This window comes from Dromiciops gliroides, chromosome 4, assembly GCF_019393635.1.
Source record: "Dromiciops gliroides isolate mDroGli1 chromosome 4, mDroGli1.pri, whole genome shotgun sequence".
Taxonomy (NCBI): domain Eukaryota; kingdom Metazoa; phylum Chordata; class Mammalia; order Microbiotheria; family Microbiotheriidae; genus Dromiciops; species Dromiciops gliroides.
This window is the reverse complement of record NC_057864.1, coordinates 198,285,215-198,301,615: the sequence shown is the minus strand read 5'-3', so window position 1 is coordinate 198,301,615 and position 16,401 is coordinate 198,285,215. Positions and strand designations below refer to the sequence as shown.

Sequence of the window (16,401 nt, the reverse complement as noted above, 5' to 3'; positions counted from 1 at the left end):
ATATTCTTGTGTGTTAGAACTCACAGTGGAAGGGATTTTGGAGATCATTGGAGGGGAGAGAAGAGGGATTAGGCAACATGGTGGCCCCCATATTAAAGCCCAACTTAGTACAGAAACCCAATTGGTTTAGGCCACTATAACTGAGAACTCGCTCCATGCAAGAGATTTATCGTCTTGAGTTTCCCAGGTAGCAGGGATTACCGGCTTGCTGGGACATCTCTTTGAACCTACTTCAAAGGGATGGTTTTAGGACAAATACAGAACTTTTTTTTTTTAATATAATGAGCAGTAAATTTGTGTAATTTATTACTCCTAGAAGTGTTCTGGTCTGGAAATACAGATTACGGAATGTAATTCCCTTGAAGGTAGGGACTATCGCTTAATAAGTGCTTATTTCATGAATGGCAAGTAACCCAAGGAATGCTTGTGGATTGATCCCTTCATTTTACTTATAAGATAAAGCCTAGAGTGCTCGCTTTGGCAGCACATATACTAAAATTGGAACGATACAGAGAAGATTAGCATGGCCCCTGCGCAAGGATGACACGCAAATTTGTGAAGCGTTCCATATTAAAAAAAAAAAAAAAAAGATAAAGCCTAGAGAAGAAGAAAAATGACTTCTTGGACTCTGAGCTCCTTGAGAGCTGAGAACTATCTTTTGCCTTTATATCCTCAGTGCACATAGTAGGAGCTTAGTAAATATTTGTTACCTGGTACATAGTAGGAACTCATTAAATACTTGTTGCTGGCACATAGTAAGGAGCTTGATTTGCCCTATTCTGTTGCTTGTAGCAACCTTTCTCCCCAGCCAACATGCGGCACAGTGCTAGGGTTATAGAATTTAGATCTGGAAGGGACCTTAGAAAGATCATGATGCCCAATCCCCTCATTTTTGTAAATGAAGACACCGAGTCCCAGAAAAAAAGGGAGTTGAGTGTTCCAAGGTCACACAGGTAGGCAACAATCCATTCACAACTTGAATCCAAGTCCTTTGTTTCCAAATCTATTGCCTAGTACAAATATTCTTTCCCAATCCATGAACTAAATGCACCTTGGGTGTGGGTGGTAACCTAATTCTTCTCTTCTAAATTCTTCTTCATCATCAAAAAACTGTAATAAGCACTAGGGAGAGAGAGAGTGCCAATAAATATGGTCTCCTGCTCTCAGGACGCCTATAATCAAAAACTCCTCAGGCATAGTCCATTCTACCCTTATCAACCTTTGTACCATAGTGGAGCAGGTAACTAGGTGATCTCTGTGCCAAGGAAAGGTGGGGTATGGGCCCCATCTTTCTCAGACTTATTCTGTTTCTCATTTCCCAGAAACCTGATTTCTTTTTTTAAAAATTCCAGCTCTTCTTCATGGAGCTCAGTGTGGGACTCAGATCCACCTTGTAAAAGGTGTGCTGGCCTAAGTGGAGGACCCAGGTATTGCCAGGCAAATTGGACAAGCTTCCTGTCTACATCCTCCTCTCTTTCCAATCTGTCTTCCCCTTAGCCAGCAAATTGGCACCAGGTCTGATCATGTCAATTCCATGTACAAGAAGCGTCAGTGGTTCCTGTTGGAGTCCAGGAACTTGTTCAAAAGATACGTAGATGGTTAGATGGATGCAGTCATAGATAACCATTTCTTTCTTTTAAATTTTTTTTTTTTTTGGTGAGGCAATTTGGGGTTAAGTGACTTGCCCAGAGTGACACAGCTAATAATTGTTAAGTGTCTGAGACTGGATTTGAACTCAGGTCCTCCTCAATCCAGGGCTGGTGCTCTATCCACTGCACCACCTAGCTTCCCCCCATAGATAACTATTTCAATATAATTGGTTTACTTTGTGATCCTATGTATTTTTTAATGCATTTAAAAGCTTTTTTCTGAGAAGAGCAACATAGCCTTTACCTGATAGCCAGAGGGGTCCAGCATAAAAAAAGAATCCTTGCTCTGGGATCAAATTAAATCAAATCTCTGTTTGGCATTTTAAGCCCTTCAGACCCTTGTCTCCAAACTATTTTTATTCTGTTACCGCCCTCTTACACACTCAATGATCAGCCAGACTGGCCAGCTTGTTCTTGCTCCTGTATGTGCCTTTTCCTCTCTGGCCTCTCTGTCTCCCTGCCTAGAATGTTCTCCTTCCTCCGCTTTACCTCTAGGAATCCCTGGCTCTCCAGTGCCACCTCCTAAATTAGGCCTTTCTTTATCCTCCCAACTATTCAGGACACCACTCCATTCATTATTTCATGTTTACTCTTATATTTATTCTGTTTTGTGTGTTGTTTCCTCCCCTTCTCCCCCTCCTGCCCCCCCCCCCCGTAACTTACACTCATAAATGAGATGATCTAGACCCTGAGGCTAGCCTTCTAATTAGAGACTATTCTTCAAGTTCCTAACATCTGTATAAGACACCAAGCTAACAAATGAGAAGACCTGATGGATGCAAGAAGGATCATAATAAGCTATGGACTTAATTCAGCTATCAAGTCATAGATTATTTTTGTGTCCTTCACTTTTTGATACTGTATTGGATGAAGTATTTGTGGGGTTGTTTTTTTTTTCCCTCTTTTGAATTGATTTTATATTATTATGATCTTTCACAGTCAGGAAGTCCTGAGTTAAAATTCAGTCTAAGCAGTGTGTGTGACCCTGGACAAGTCATTTATCCTCCTCTATGTTTCAGTTTCCTCATCTATAAAATGAGGGTAATAATAGCATCTACCTCCCAGGATTGTTGTTAAAATTAAATGAAATAGGGGCAGCTAGGTGGTGCAGTGGATAGAGCACTGGCCCTGGAGTCAGGAGTACCTGAGTTCAAATCCAGCCTCAGACACTTAATACTTACTAGCTGTGTGACCCTGGGCAAGTCACTTAACCCCAATTGCCTCACTAAAAAAAAAATTAAATTAAATACCCACAAAAAAAATTTTAATGAAATTATATTTATAAAGTGTTTCCCAAACCTTAAAGCACCATATAAATGTTATCATCAATGTTACTATTCATATCTTTGTCTCCATAACAGCATGTTGTATTGAAGTAAATCAAATCATAATGATCATAACAGCTATCATTCAACCAGCAATAAGACTTGCTAAACATTTTACCAGTTAAATCATTTGTTCCTCAGCACAACCCAGTGGGGTAGGTGCTATTACGGTTTCCATTCTACCGAAGACAAAAGGGAGACTGAGGCAGGTTAAATGACTTGCCCAGGATGTTACATAGCTAGACTGAGGCATATTGGAACTCAGGTCTGGACTCTCCTTCCAATACTCCAACCATGGAGCCTTCTAATACCCAGTTCTGCCTGCCTAACCCCACCACTACTGATGTGCCCTGGTGAGCCCCAGGTCCAGACCAAGAAGATGTAGCAGTTCTCTTTATCTGTTGCCTGATTTCTTAACTTGGGGCTGTGGGGTTCTCTCTTTTTTTCAGACTGTGGAACATGGCTTCCCCCACCAGCCCAGTGCCCTGGGCTACAGTCCCTACCTCCGAATCATGGCTATTGGGACCCGGTCTGGAGCCATCAAGCTGTATCCTTTTCATTGCCCTGGTCCTCTTTCCCTAAAAAGGCTCCCAGAAGTTCCATTGAGGAAGGACAGAGCTTTTGGACACCAAGACTTAATGTAGAAAACCTCCGCCATGAGGTGAAGGTCTCTGAGGGCAAGACCATGAGTCTTTTCTTTGGCATCAGGAAGTGACATTTGCTTGTGGGAGGGAGAAGGGGGAGCCTGGCGCTCTGACTCGGGCTCTTTCCTGAGGACTCTAGCGGAGAAGGGAGCTAGAAATGCGCTCTCCCTTTAATAGATAGATGAATGTAGGCCTCTCTCTCTCTCTCTCTCTCTCTCTCTCTCTTTACAAAATTCTTATTCTCCTTAATAAATGCTTAAAAGTCTAATTCTTGCTAAAGCTTATAATTTATTGGCGACCACTCATTAGATATTTTAGACAGACTAGCTAGAATTTTTAGCCTTTAACACTTCCAAAACCAGACTTTTCCAGTGGTCTTGGGTGGGGGAAGTTACCTCAGATGAATTACTGACCACCTAGACAAATGATGTCATCTTTCATCAGAAGTTGTGACTTTCTTGTCCCCATCTGTCTGTCTTCCTCCCTTGGAGCTCCCAGCTTCCAATTTTATCCTGGGTATGCAGGTCCCCACCCCTACCCTCTACCTGATTCTTGTTTGGAATGAATAAAAAAGCCCTTGTTGGTCTCTTGGTTGAACCCTGGGAATGAATATAAATGCAAAGCAAAGCCTGCTGAACTCTTACAGGTTCAATTCGAATCAACTGACTTTATTTATAAGCACTCACTCATACTTAGTTAACACTTTAAACTTTAATTAAATTTATTTAGCTTCTAGGAGGCTTTAATACCAGCAAAAGCTGTCATTTGCCCAACTGAGGGCTAATAAAGGGTACATTACCTGGAATGGGGGAGGGGTGGAAACAGGGTCCCCTATTTTCTGAAGCTAAAACCTCTTCTGGGAAGGGAAGGGAAAAGAAGGGTCCTTAGTAAGTACTAAACACTGTCTGTCCTGGTAGCACAAATACAAGCTCTCCAGACTGCCTCCTGGAAGGAGCTTATAAATCTATTAGGGTGGGGGCAGCTAGGTGGCACAGTGGATAAAGCATGGGTCTTGGATTCAGGAGGACCTGAGTTCAAATCCAGCTTCAGACACTTGACACCTACTAGCTGTGTGACCCTGAGCAAGTCACTTAACCCTCATTGCCCCACAAAAAACCAAAACAAAACAAAAACAAATAAATCTATTAGGGAAAATCACACTTTTAGGGGAATGGTGACCTGGGGACGGGGGAGTAGAGGGGATTGTGATGGAGAGGCTGAGCTTCAGCTCCCAGCCATGGTCCCTGAACATCTGGCTGGAAGTCGGAGCTGCATCACATCAGAAAATGGCCAGGCTATAGATGAGGCCAAATGATCCCAGGGACTTCAGAGCTGAGGGACTTAGTTCCTCCCAGGCCCTTATTGTCAGGAGATAGGGTGGAGAGTAGGTGGTTTGGGAAGATGAGAGGTAGGAAGGGACCTTAGAGGCCATTCTAGAGGAGGAAACTGAAGGCGCCTCTCCTCTCCCCCGCCCCGGTGCTTTCTGGGTCATTTCAGGAGATGAAATGTACTCAGATCTAATCCTTAAACTTCCCTGGAAGTCTCTGGACCAGGGGTGACCTAGGGCTGGGTAAGAGTTCTCTAGGGGCTCTGCAGTTAGCTATGCCATCTCCAGAACTGAACTAGGACACAACTATCAAGCAGTAAAGGCATGCAGTCTCTCCGGCTACTTGGCTAGATGCCTCATTTTTTTTCTTGCTTGGAGAAGAAATTTGGTTTGAACTGAGCCCTGAGTTGGGGAAGGGAGATGGGGACAGGGACAGGACAGGACAGGTCTTGCTGAGTTTGAGTGGGAGGGGTGGGTATAGTCGGGAGGACATGGGGCCCTGCCTGGTGCAGTGAATCAGCCCTGCATCTCTGCCAGATTAATCATTACCAGCGCAGTCCCAAGAAGGCTGGGCATATCCTGGTTACCAACCAGTACTACACATCAGCTCTAACCTGGAAGCAGCTGCTAGACTGAGGAGGTGGGGACAGGATGGGTTTCTTATGGTCCCTTACACATGCTCCATGTGAATGTTAGGCTGGTTGGAACTTTGGGATCCAAGGACCTTTGACCAGCAGTTGCAGCATGAAGCCTTTGTTCTGGGTATGGTCCAGAGAAGTAAAACCATCCCTTCTCACACTCCCTTCTGACCCTGACAGTGTGTCCTGGGAATCAACCCCCTGCTATGCCCTTGCCTTACAAAAAGTACAGGTGTTTCCCCCTTCCCTGAGGCCATTGGGAAAATGAGCCACCATTGTCTCCCGGATGCCCAGCCCCGGGTCTCTGAGCTGGAGAAATTAATTGTCTTCACTTACCCAGCTTTACACACTAGACTTGGGTCACCTGCTTTTCTAGGAGTTGGGTGGAATGGAGTGGGGCTTCTCCTTTTAAACTTGTTCCTAAACCAGCTTTCAGCTATGGTGCCCCTGGCGTGGAATTCATGGGTCTTCATCGGGAGAACAACGCTGTGGTACAAATCCACTTCCTCCCTGGCCAGGTAAGGATGTCATATGCTAATTACATAAGAATATGATAACAGGTGCAAATTGTTGGGGGTGGGGGGTTAGAGTGCTATCACTGAAGACACCCAATTACCCAGGCTGTAGCTCTGGCACCATGGGTGATAGGGCTAAATTTAGCAAGGCAGGTGAAGACCGTTCTAAGATTTCCAGCCCCCCTCCCTTCATGCCCTGTCATTGCCTAGAAGGAATGCACACTGGTTGACTAGGGGGCAAGGGTGTTTCTTCCCCTTTATCCTCCCTCACCCCACCTTGTTGTGACTGAAAAGGAGGGAAAAAGTATAATCATAAAGTGTTGGGAGTGGTGCTACCCTTGGACATAAAAGGTGCCACCTCCTTTTACAAGCTGAAGAATGAAAGCCCTGTCATTAACTGATACACAAAGACTCCCCCAAGCCAATTGTGGTAAGAGGATCCCTGGGTTTTTGTCCAAGGTAACTAGCCCTTTCTTCCCACACTCACCCCCCAACCACATGCTAACTTAAGCCCCCATTTTGCCTCCAACATCCATCTTCGTGTCCTCCTCCACTCAGTGCCAACTGATTACCTTATTGGATGACAACAGCCTGCACCTCTGGAGCCTAAATCAGAGAGATGGGATATCTGAGCTGCATGAAGAGAAATTCTCCACACTTCGGGGCCCCCCAGGGTAAGTCCTAGAGTCTAGGTCCTTACCCCTCTCTAGACTCTAACGAAGGGGCCAGATTGCCTCCTGCCCCTGGTACCAGGAGAAAGCTCAATTTACCTTTGGATGAGCACAGAGTGTGGCTTCAATTTGTGCCTGAGGCTAGGTTAAGAGAGCAGTAAGAGGGGGAGTTGCCCAAATGGATGGCTAGAGTGCACAGAGGGCATCAGAAAGTATCTGGCGTGTTTTTCCAGCATGGAGTAAGAAGCATTGAGGTTTCAGAGTTCACAGCCGTCTGTCTGGGTTTGATGTGGAGAGTAACTGATATGTTTGTGTTCCTCTCCAGAGGGCTGTTTAATCATCTCAGTGAGATTTTTGTTTTTCAAAAGCATACTCTGGGGGTTGAGGGAGTCCAGAAGGGGAGAGGCCTGACTTCTGTAAGTGGGACTTTACAGACAGAGACAACCTGCTCCTCCTCCCTTGCCTGGACCCTCACACTCACACAAATTTCCTTCCTTTGTTGGGGATTTCAGCAATTGGAATCCAACAATGAATTTTCCCATTTGCAGGGCTGCCCCCAGCGCCACCCAAATCACCGTGATTCTGCCTCATTCCTCCCGAGAGCTGCTATATCTGGGCACCGAGAGTGGCAACGTGTTTGTGGAGAAGCTGCCCTCTTTCCAGTTGCTAGAGGACCAGACTATCAGCACTGAGGCTGTCTTGCAATGGTGAGGCGGGTTGAGGATCTCAGCAGACTTTCATAGAGCAAGTTATTGTGTGCATGGCATAACTCGAAGGGAAGCCAGAGGGAGTTGGAAGAAAGGAGGGGTGTACTTGGGGCAGTAGTCAGCTTTGGGGATGATAGTGATGGTATGTATAAGACATAGAGCTTGTTCAATTATCCATCTCAGGACTGGGCAAGTTGGGTGTAGATTTCAGGATAGATCATGCCCCTTGTGGGGGAAGGGAGACAGAGATTTTTCCCCTTGTTGGAGAAATTGGGTAATTTGGGACGTGTCTAGATCTGCACTTCATCTCTGAATAGCCATCGGATACCACATGTCATTCCTTTGTCCAGCTCTTGGACTGGCCCCAAAGCACAGCTTCATCACAGCCAGCTTCTAGGGCAGGACTTGCTAACATATTGGGGCATTTGAGAAGATTGCAGCCAGGGTCCCAGAAAGGAGCCCGGCCTCCAGTTCTGAGGTATTGGAGGATACATATTGCAATAAACACAGTCACCTGTAGGTTGGCTGGGATCCACCGTTCCTTTGGCATTTCTGGGGTAGCAGGGAATCCTTTCTCTGCTCAGACTGCTAGGGGCTTTGTTCCATTGCATTAACAGCAGGTAGAGGTAGGAGAGAACACAACCGTCTTGGTCATGGCCTCACTGAGCCATCAATCAGCATCATGCTCTCCTCTCCCACCTCCCTCACCACAAAGTCTTGACTATAGCAGGAACCTCTCTGTTTGTCAATTCCCTGTGTCTAGGTTGCCTAAGGATACACAGCCCTGGCGGGCATTTGAGATGGTTGAGGCACTACAAGAACACCCCCAGGATCCTACCCAGGTCCTAATTGGTTATAGCAGAGGCCTTATCATTATCTGGGACCTTCAAAATAGCCAGGTGCTATACCACTTCCTGAGCAACCAGGTAGGTCCTATGCCCAGGGGCTGTGGGACAATAGAATGGGTGTGTGGTGATAGGCATGGACAGAGCAAATATACATGGTCCTTACCCCTTGATACCCTGTGAACTTTGTTCTGGGCACTCTAGAACAAAGCTTCTTGAACAGTGGGTTGCAACCCCATAAGAGGGTTAACTGAATGTGGGGGCAAGAACAACTTGGCAACATTAAAAGGTTATATATACCTATTTTATATACCCAGGGTCACGTAAAAATTTCTCAGGGTCAAGAGTAGAAAAAGTTTAAGAAGCCCTGTTCTAGAGGAGCTTATATAAATAAGGTCCTGGGATTTGGAACTGGAGGGACTTTCCATAATCTAGTTCAGTCCCCTAATTTTACAAATGAGGAAACTGAGGCCCAGAAAAGGGAAATGACTTGCCTAAGGTCTCAGAGCTGGGATTCAAACCCAGATCCTCTGACTCTTTCCACTGCACCATGCTATGGTACTAATCCTCTGTATTTAAACTGGGGAAGGACATTTTAGGGGATGGGAAAAACTGCCTACTTAATTTTGATATCCTTCCCACCTCTCCCCTTCTCTAGCAACTGGAGAATGTCTGCTGGCAGCGAGATGGGGCTTGCATTGTCAGCTGCCATTATGATGGGAGCTACAGTCAGTGGAGAGTGTCCAGCGAAGCCCAGCATTCTGAGCCCTTGCAGAGCAGAGTGCCTTACGGTCAGTGGAGCTGGGTGTGCCTGGTCTCAGGACCAGGGACTCAAGCATCTGTCTCCTCAGTAGACCTCCATGCATCTGTAGACAATCTGTCCTTGGTTAAGTGAATCTGTGGGTCATCTAACCAATTTTATTCCTCCATTTTTTTTATCTCAGGTCCTTATCCTTGCAAAGCCATTTCTAAAATCTTTTGGCTGAAGACAAGAAAAGGGTATGTCTCTGGGGGTTTTCCCCTTTTCTCTTTTTCCTTCTAGTACCTATTCCCCACCCCTGTCCCCAACAGGTGGAAAATGACCTGTATTCCCTGAATAAGTACTTACTTTTCTACTTGGAGGAGACACATCAGTCATAATTCCCAGTTTACCATCCACCTTGAGTGGAAGCAATTGGCCCCTAACCCAACAGGGGACTAGGAATTGGGAATAAGAAAGGAAGCCAATGTAAGAGCATTCAGTTCCTTCTGGGAAGGGAGGGGAAAAATTCCTAGGTCATTTATAAACCTTAATTCCCTTTACACACACATCTACTATCAATGAATGGGAGTCCTATTCCCAACATCCTTTCAGCTCTAGGATTTTTCGTTCTGAAAAATCACATTCAGAGAGAAAGAGAAAGGATTAATAAGGGAATGAATGAAACAAAGCCCGGATCTCCCTTCCTACTTAGTCAGGAGCATATAATACCATGTCTTTGTCATCATCACCACCTGGGAAATTTTCTGCCAGCAGGGGAGACAAGTTGTACCACACTCCCCAGAACAAGACATGCCATTAGATCGTGCTCTTTGTCTAGTGACCCTCTCCAGAAAAGTAGGAAGGATGCCTCCATCTGTCCTTGCCCTGAATGTGCCCCTACTTCCCTCTCACAGAGCTCAAACCTGAGGGGATCAAGGTTGCTTATTTTGTCTTCTGGTTTGACTCCCCACCCCTAGGCTGCCCTACGTCATCTTCCAGGGTGGCATGCCCCGAGCCAGCTATGGAGACCGGCACAGTATCTCAGTGATTCATGGGAACCAGGAGACAGCATTTGACTTTACCTCTCGAGTCATTGACTTTACTGTCCTCACGGAGGCCGACTCTGGTAGGCTGGATTTCTTTTGGGTATTCATTTCATATGTGGGTCAGTAGGTAAAGAGAAAGGAGACTTCTACATAGGGATAAAGGGGATAGGAGGAAAGAAAAAAGGCATTTTTTTAAAAACCATCTCATTTAATCCTCACAACAACCCTTGGAGATGGTTGCTATAATAATCCCTATTTCGCAGTTGAAGGGACTGAGGCAGACTGAGGGAGACAGAGGTTAAGTGACTTGCCCAGAGTCACACAACTAGAAAGAATCTGAGGCCTGATTTGAACTCAAGTATTCCTGACTCCAGCACTAGCCCTTTATCCACTTGCCACCTACCTGTCTCTAATAGGGGTGGGGTTTGGACCTGTAAATTCATTAATATGGGGAACTACTAGGTGAGGAAACTTCCTTTTGCCAACATAGTAATATACAACAATAATGGTGATGATGATGATAAAGATAATAATGATAACTTAATAATATATATAGTTATATATTACTATCTATAGTTATAATAGATATAATAATAATCACTAACATTTACATATTGCCTACTGTGTGCTAGGCACCGTGGTAAGTGCTTTACAATATTATCTCATTTTGTCCTCAAAACAACCCTTGGAGGTAGATGCTACTATTATCATTCCCATTTCACAGTTGAAGAAATTGGGTCGAACACAGGTTAAGTGACTTGCCCTGGGTCACATGGCTGGAAAGAATCTGAGGCCTGATTTGAACTTCCTGACTCCCAGCCCAGCACTCTGTCTACCTACCTGTCTCTATCTAGTAGGGATGGGGACTGGACCTGTGAGGACCTGTGGGGGAGGAAACTTCCTTCTGCTGATGCAAATTGGTACCTTCTATATCAATTAAGTGTTTTTCTAAGTCACTATATACCTGCAGGGATCCTTCTATCTGGTTTATTGGCCCTCATTTCTATTCAGCACTGCTGACCTAGAACTTTTGAGAAGCTAAGTGCTTTGCCCAGGGTCATGAAGCCAGTATATGTCAGAGCCTATACTTGAAGCCAGGTCTCAATGACTTCAAGCTTCCCTCTCCCTGGCATGTAATAGGTCTTTAATGCATGTATTTGAATTGAAAGGAAGGAGGGACAGAGGAAGCAGGAAAAAACAGCATTGAGCATTCCTGAACCTGTGACAAACCTGTATTCCTTGGCTTTCCTCCATTTGTACTTAACTCTGATGTAATGGAGCACCAGACTTGAGGTCAGAAGACTGCTGGGGGTGGTTTGGGGCTTACTTGGGCTACATCCCATAACCTTTCTGAGCCCTAGCTTCTGTATCTATAAAATGATTAGATACCTGCTTCACCTCATGGGCTTGTTGGGAGGAAAGGACTTTGTGGTGAATCCTCAAAGCCATATTGTATAAACAGAGGGGTTTATTTTTGGTTTTTGTTTTTGTAGGGCAATGAGGGTTAAGTGACTTGCCCAGGGTCACACAGCTAGTTAAGTGTCAAGTGTCTGAGGCTGGATTTAAACTCGGGTCCTCCTGAATCCAAGGCCAGTGCTTTATCCACTGCACCACCTAGCTGCCCTCAAAGCCATATCGTATAATTCAGCTTAAGCCTGTGGCAGAGCCCCTGCTGGTCATGCCCTCCCACCAACACTGAAAAATCAGACCTGGTAGGGACCTTAGAGGCCATTAATTCCATCCCCTTCATGTTATACTTGAGGAAACTCGGGTCTAGAAAAGTGAAATGATTTTCCCAAGGTTATGTAGAGGTAGAGTTTGTACCAAGGTTCCTCTGGGAGTCATGGCTAATTCTCATACTATGCTGTCTGTGTGTTGTGATTTTTTATTTTGGTTGTGGCTTTTTCTGCTTCAAAATTTACTCTACCAACTCCTGTGTTAAGGGAAGTGATGTGTAGGAGTGGGGATGGAGGCTTAGTCTGTTTGGCTTTAAGAGACTTGGCTTTCTCCCATTCCTACCCCAGTCTTCTCTTGCTAAAGCTGGGCACAGCCTGAATTAAATAGCATGAGGGTGAATCAGTCTTCTAACTTGGGTGAGATCAAAGGGGGCTGATATTGAAACCTGGAGGGAAAAAGAGAGAGTAGGAGTTCCTCCTCCTAATTATTCCAGTTTAATGAGGCCTTCTGAGCTGGAGAAGAAAGGGTAGGGCATTCCCAGGACTCTAGCTCTGCTGGTTGCTGTATTCTCCTATCCTCACCCAGCCTACCAAGTCCTTTCCTCTGTCTTTCATTAAGACTCAACCTCTTGAGTTTTCCTTCTACTTCCTCATCTGGAGAGCCTGGAATACCTAGGTATCCCCTCACTGTCCTGGAAGGGTTACAATCCAGTGATTCTAAGCCTACATTTATCTCTCACTTTCTGTGTGATGTTGGTAAGTCACTGGATCCAGCAACAAACTTTGGCTAAGGACACTGTGTCACCTTCTGTGCCAAGCTTTAGAGGTGAAAAAACAAGTAAGACTGGGTTCCTGCCTTCAGGTGATTGACATGATGCTGTAGTCAGGGAGATAAGACAGGCACAAATTGCTAAAATATAAAACAATATTGAGGGATAAAGAAGGTGCTGTTGTCCTCCCTGAGTTTCTTTTCTTCCCTGCAAGGATGGAAAGGATTACAGCCTCACAAAAAGATATTGGGAAGATAAAATCTCATAAGATAAAGGTATTTGGAATTTCTTTTTTATTCTATAAATGGGAGTTTTTTGTAATGGGTAACCATCATTTGTACTTCCATGACCTATCATTTTTTAAAAGATCATTTTAAGCATGTATTATTTCTCCCATTGGCCATCCCCCAATGTATAGTTTTGTTTAATTTTGTTTTTAAAGGAAATCCTCATAATTTATATACAATCAAAGCAAATCCCCATGTTGGCCATGTCCAAAGTTGTATGTCCTATTCTCCATTTTAAGTCCATCAGAGGAGGTGGGTGAGGTGTTACCTAGGGTTCAGTTCTCTGGATTCATTTATCATTACATTGATTAAAGTCTTTCAGAGTTCTTTTTTTCTCTGTCATGTTGTTATTGGCATAAGTTGTTCCCCTGGTTCTGTTCCCTTCTCTTACCATCAGTACATAGAAGCCTTCCCAGTTTCCTCCCAAACTGTCCATTTCATCAATTTTTATGACACAATAACAGTCCATTATATTTATATACTATAGTTTATTTAGCCATTTGCTAATAGGTAGACATGTCTTTCTGTATGTCCACTCAAACCTAGCCGTTTTTGAACCTACTGCCCAAAGTCATTGTCTGTTAGCTCTCACTAGACTCTAGATCATGGGGTCCCAACCTTTTTTGGTTTCTCTTTCCATTTGCTTTCAGTAAACCTCTTCCATGTCTTCTATTCAATTTGAAAGGAAACAAGCTTCAGTTTATCAGAACACAATCAAATAAATTATTGGTAGACTCTTATCTCTATATCTTGTTGAGCAAAAGTTTAATTCTTGGTAGGTTTTGGTGGGATTTTTGTTTTTGTTTTGTTTTGTTTTTAATTTTTTGCGGGGCAATGTGACTTACCCAGGGTCACACAGCTAGTAAGTGTCAAGTATCAGAGGCTGGATTTTGAACTCAGGCCCTCCTGAATCCAGGGCCGGTGCTTTATCCACTGCACCACCTAGTTTCCCCTCTTGGTAGTTTTTAAAAGAGCCCTCAAATTATGTTAAACCTCCACCTTGTTTCTTTGGATTTGATTGAGAACAGAGAACAGGGCTCATAATCCTGATTCAAAATATCTTAAAGAGGAAACTGAGGCCTAGGAACTTGTGATATACCTAAGGTCACACAAGTAGACACTTTGCATCTAAGAGGAGATGTGAACCCAAGTCATCTGACTCTCAAGTTCAGGCCTCTGTCTATTACACAATTCTGGATTAAAGTGTTAGTACCTGACTTTCTTCACCCTTAAATTGTTAGTTATCACTAACCATACCACTTTTGTAATATTTCAATAGGATGACATAATTATTTACTAAATATTCTCCATGCCCTCTTTACTAGCCTTTTGTCCCATGGGTAGGGAACCCCTTTTTTCAACAGAGGGCCTACTGGGGAGGAAGAAATTAATAAGAGGGAGTTCTGGTTAACTCCTAGAATTCTACTTTCTGCCACTAGACTGATCTTCTGGCTCTGAGCCAAGACATTTACTCCCTTGGTTAGTGCCTGACTTGCTTCACTTTCTCCACCTTTATAATGAGGAGTAGGCCTTGCTCCTACCAATTCTCAGGGGTGAGGTATAGCTAAAGACATCGTTTCCAGGAAATAGCAGTCAGACCAATTTGGGATTAATCTTCGACCACCTCCACCCCATCCCGATGAAACCATGGCCTGTTTGAATTTCAAAAAGGTAAAGAAAAACAAAACATACTATATCCATTAAGCAGCAAATAGGAGATCCTGTGCTCTGTCTTTTTCCCAGGCAGTCTGGATTTCCATAAAACCCCACTGCCTCTGGCTTTGTTTTCTTTTTTTCATGGTTTGTATGCCTTTTTGGTTTTGTTTATCTTGCTCTGCATCATTTATATGTCTTCATGTATTTCCTTATATCTTCATATTGTTTTAATCATGCATTCAGTTTTTTTAAAACTGAGCATCTCCGGGGCAGCTAGGTGGTGCAGTGGATAGAGCACCAGCCCTGGATTCAGGAGGACCTGAATTCAAATCCGACCTCAGACCCTTGACACTTACTATCTGTGTGACCCTGGGCAAGTCACTTAACCCCAGTTGCCTCACCAAAAAAAACCCCAAAAAAACCCAAACTGAGTATCTCCAATATACATATATATGAGTATGTACATCATAAAATCTATAGAACAAATAAGAATTAAAAAGGATGAGGTAAAGATGAAATAAACAATATTTTTAATAGTTTTTTATTTTAACAGTATGAAAAAACCTTCACTTTCACTAAAATTATAAATTGACCGTCATTTTGGTAATTATTCCTATTTTAGGAAAGGTGATTTCATATTGTTACTTTTTTTAATCTTGTAATCTGTTGGTTCAGTGGCTTGGTTCTATATTTAGTCTAGTTTGATTCCTGGTTTTAGTGTCTGTCACAGCTGAATGAGATACCTCCCAAAAATGTTGTTGTCCATCATCCTTCCTTTTTTGGAGGGGACCAATGACATCGCAAGGGTGATGTCTTGATTTTTCAAGTGAGTTAGATTTAAGTGAGTCAGAGCTGCACAAAAATGTGGAGCACAGTGGAAGAGGAGGATGGTTGGCTGGGCTTAAATCATGATACTCATTTTTCAGTCCCATCCACTAATAATGCAAAGGTTTTTATTGAAATGTGGTTAATACATGTCCATCTTCCCTAATGTCAATAGCTACTGCGAACTAACTAGAAGATGTTGCATTTTTTAAAATTTTTAACTGATAAATTTGAACTCCTGAAACTCTTCACTTGGTTAATTTCTAAATTGATTAAAAAATTCCCTTTCCCAGTTTGTATGCAGATATGAATACTTGTGTAGGTGACACACATCATTTTCAAACAGCAAAAGTTTTTTTTTTACTCTTGCTAATTGCATAATGTATGCCTAGGGCAAGGTTCATAATTAATGATAATTTCATTTTTTTACTACCTTGTCTAATTTAGATTGTCATTATTTTTACCGATTAGGAAAGTATCAGCTCTGAGGTTTTCTTGTCGGCTTGTTCTCATGTATCACTGTTGCTTTCAATCTGTGGTTACTTTGCCAAAAATCTTGTCCTTTCGGCAGCTAGGTGGCTAGCAGTCATGATGGTCTGAGTTCAAATTCTGCCTTAAACGTTTACTAGTTGTACAAGCCTGGGCAAGTCAGTCTCCTAGCCTCAGCTTCCTTATCTGTAAATAGGGATAATAATAGCACCTACCTTCATAAGGTTGTTTTGAGGATCAAATGGGATAACTGGAAAGAGGTTTTAAAAACACTATTATATAAATGTTACAAGCTGTTAGCTTGTTGACCCTGGGAAAACTACTTAACTGACTTATGCTCCTGGCAAGTCAGGAGGACTTAACTATTATAGCTTGGTCCTATGTGACACAGTGGAGCTAACACTCCTAGAAATTCTATAAATTAACAAAATCACAAAGCCTTCCTAAATAAGTCCTGGGAGCATCAGGAGCCAAGGGGAGCCAAGACTAGCTTTGTTAATATCGGGAGAGACTCACTTGGGTGATATTGAGGAGGGGGGGGTAGAGCTGAGAGGTCAGTAGTCTTTTGGTCTTCCAGTGCTGTGTGGGT

The 16,401-nt window shown here is 43.5% G+C and overlaps 1 protein-coding gene and 1 non-coding gene across 3 annotated transcripts in view; both read left to right on the top strand.

Moving 5' to 3' along the window:
* LLGL2 (LLGL scribble cell polarity complex component 2) overlaps nucleotides 1–16,401 on the top strand; it is a 78,364-nt gene that overhangs the window by 52,288 nt on the left and 9,675 nt on the right. For both annotated transcript variants that reach the window (XM_043999381.1, XM_043999382.1), the window contains exons 3-10: nucleotides 3,424–3,521; nucleotides 6,020–6,101; nucleotides 6,657–6,772; nucleotides 7,318–7,476; nucleotides 8,240–8,402; nucleotides 8,980–9,112; nucleotides 9,266–9,320; nucleotides 10,041–10,189. In XM_043999381.1, the coding sequence (XP_043855316.1) occupies nucleotides 3,424–3,521; nucleotides 6,020–6,101; nucleotides 6,657–6,772; nucleotides 7,318–7,476; nucleotides 8,240–8,402; nucleotides 8,980–9,112; nucleotides 9,266–9,320; nucleotides 10,041–10,189 (955 nt within the window). The remainder of the gene's footprint in view (nucleotides 1–3,423; nucleotides 3,522–6,019; nucleotides 6,102–6,656; nucleotides 6,773–7,317; nucleotides 7,477–8,239; nucleotides 8,403–8,979; nucleotides 9,113–9,265; nucleotides 9,321–10,040; nucleotides 10,190–16,401) is intronic.
* LOC122726875 lies at nucleotides 469–575 on the top strand. Its single transcript, XR_006352868.1, has one exon. It is a non-coding gene; the product is annotated as a U6 spliceosomal RNA (small nuclear RNA).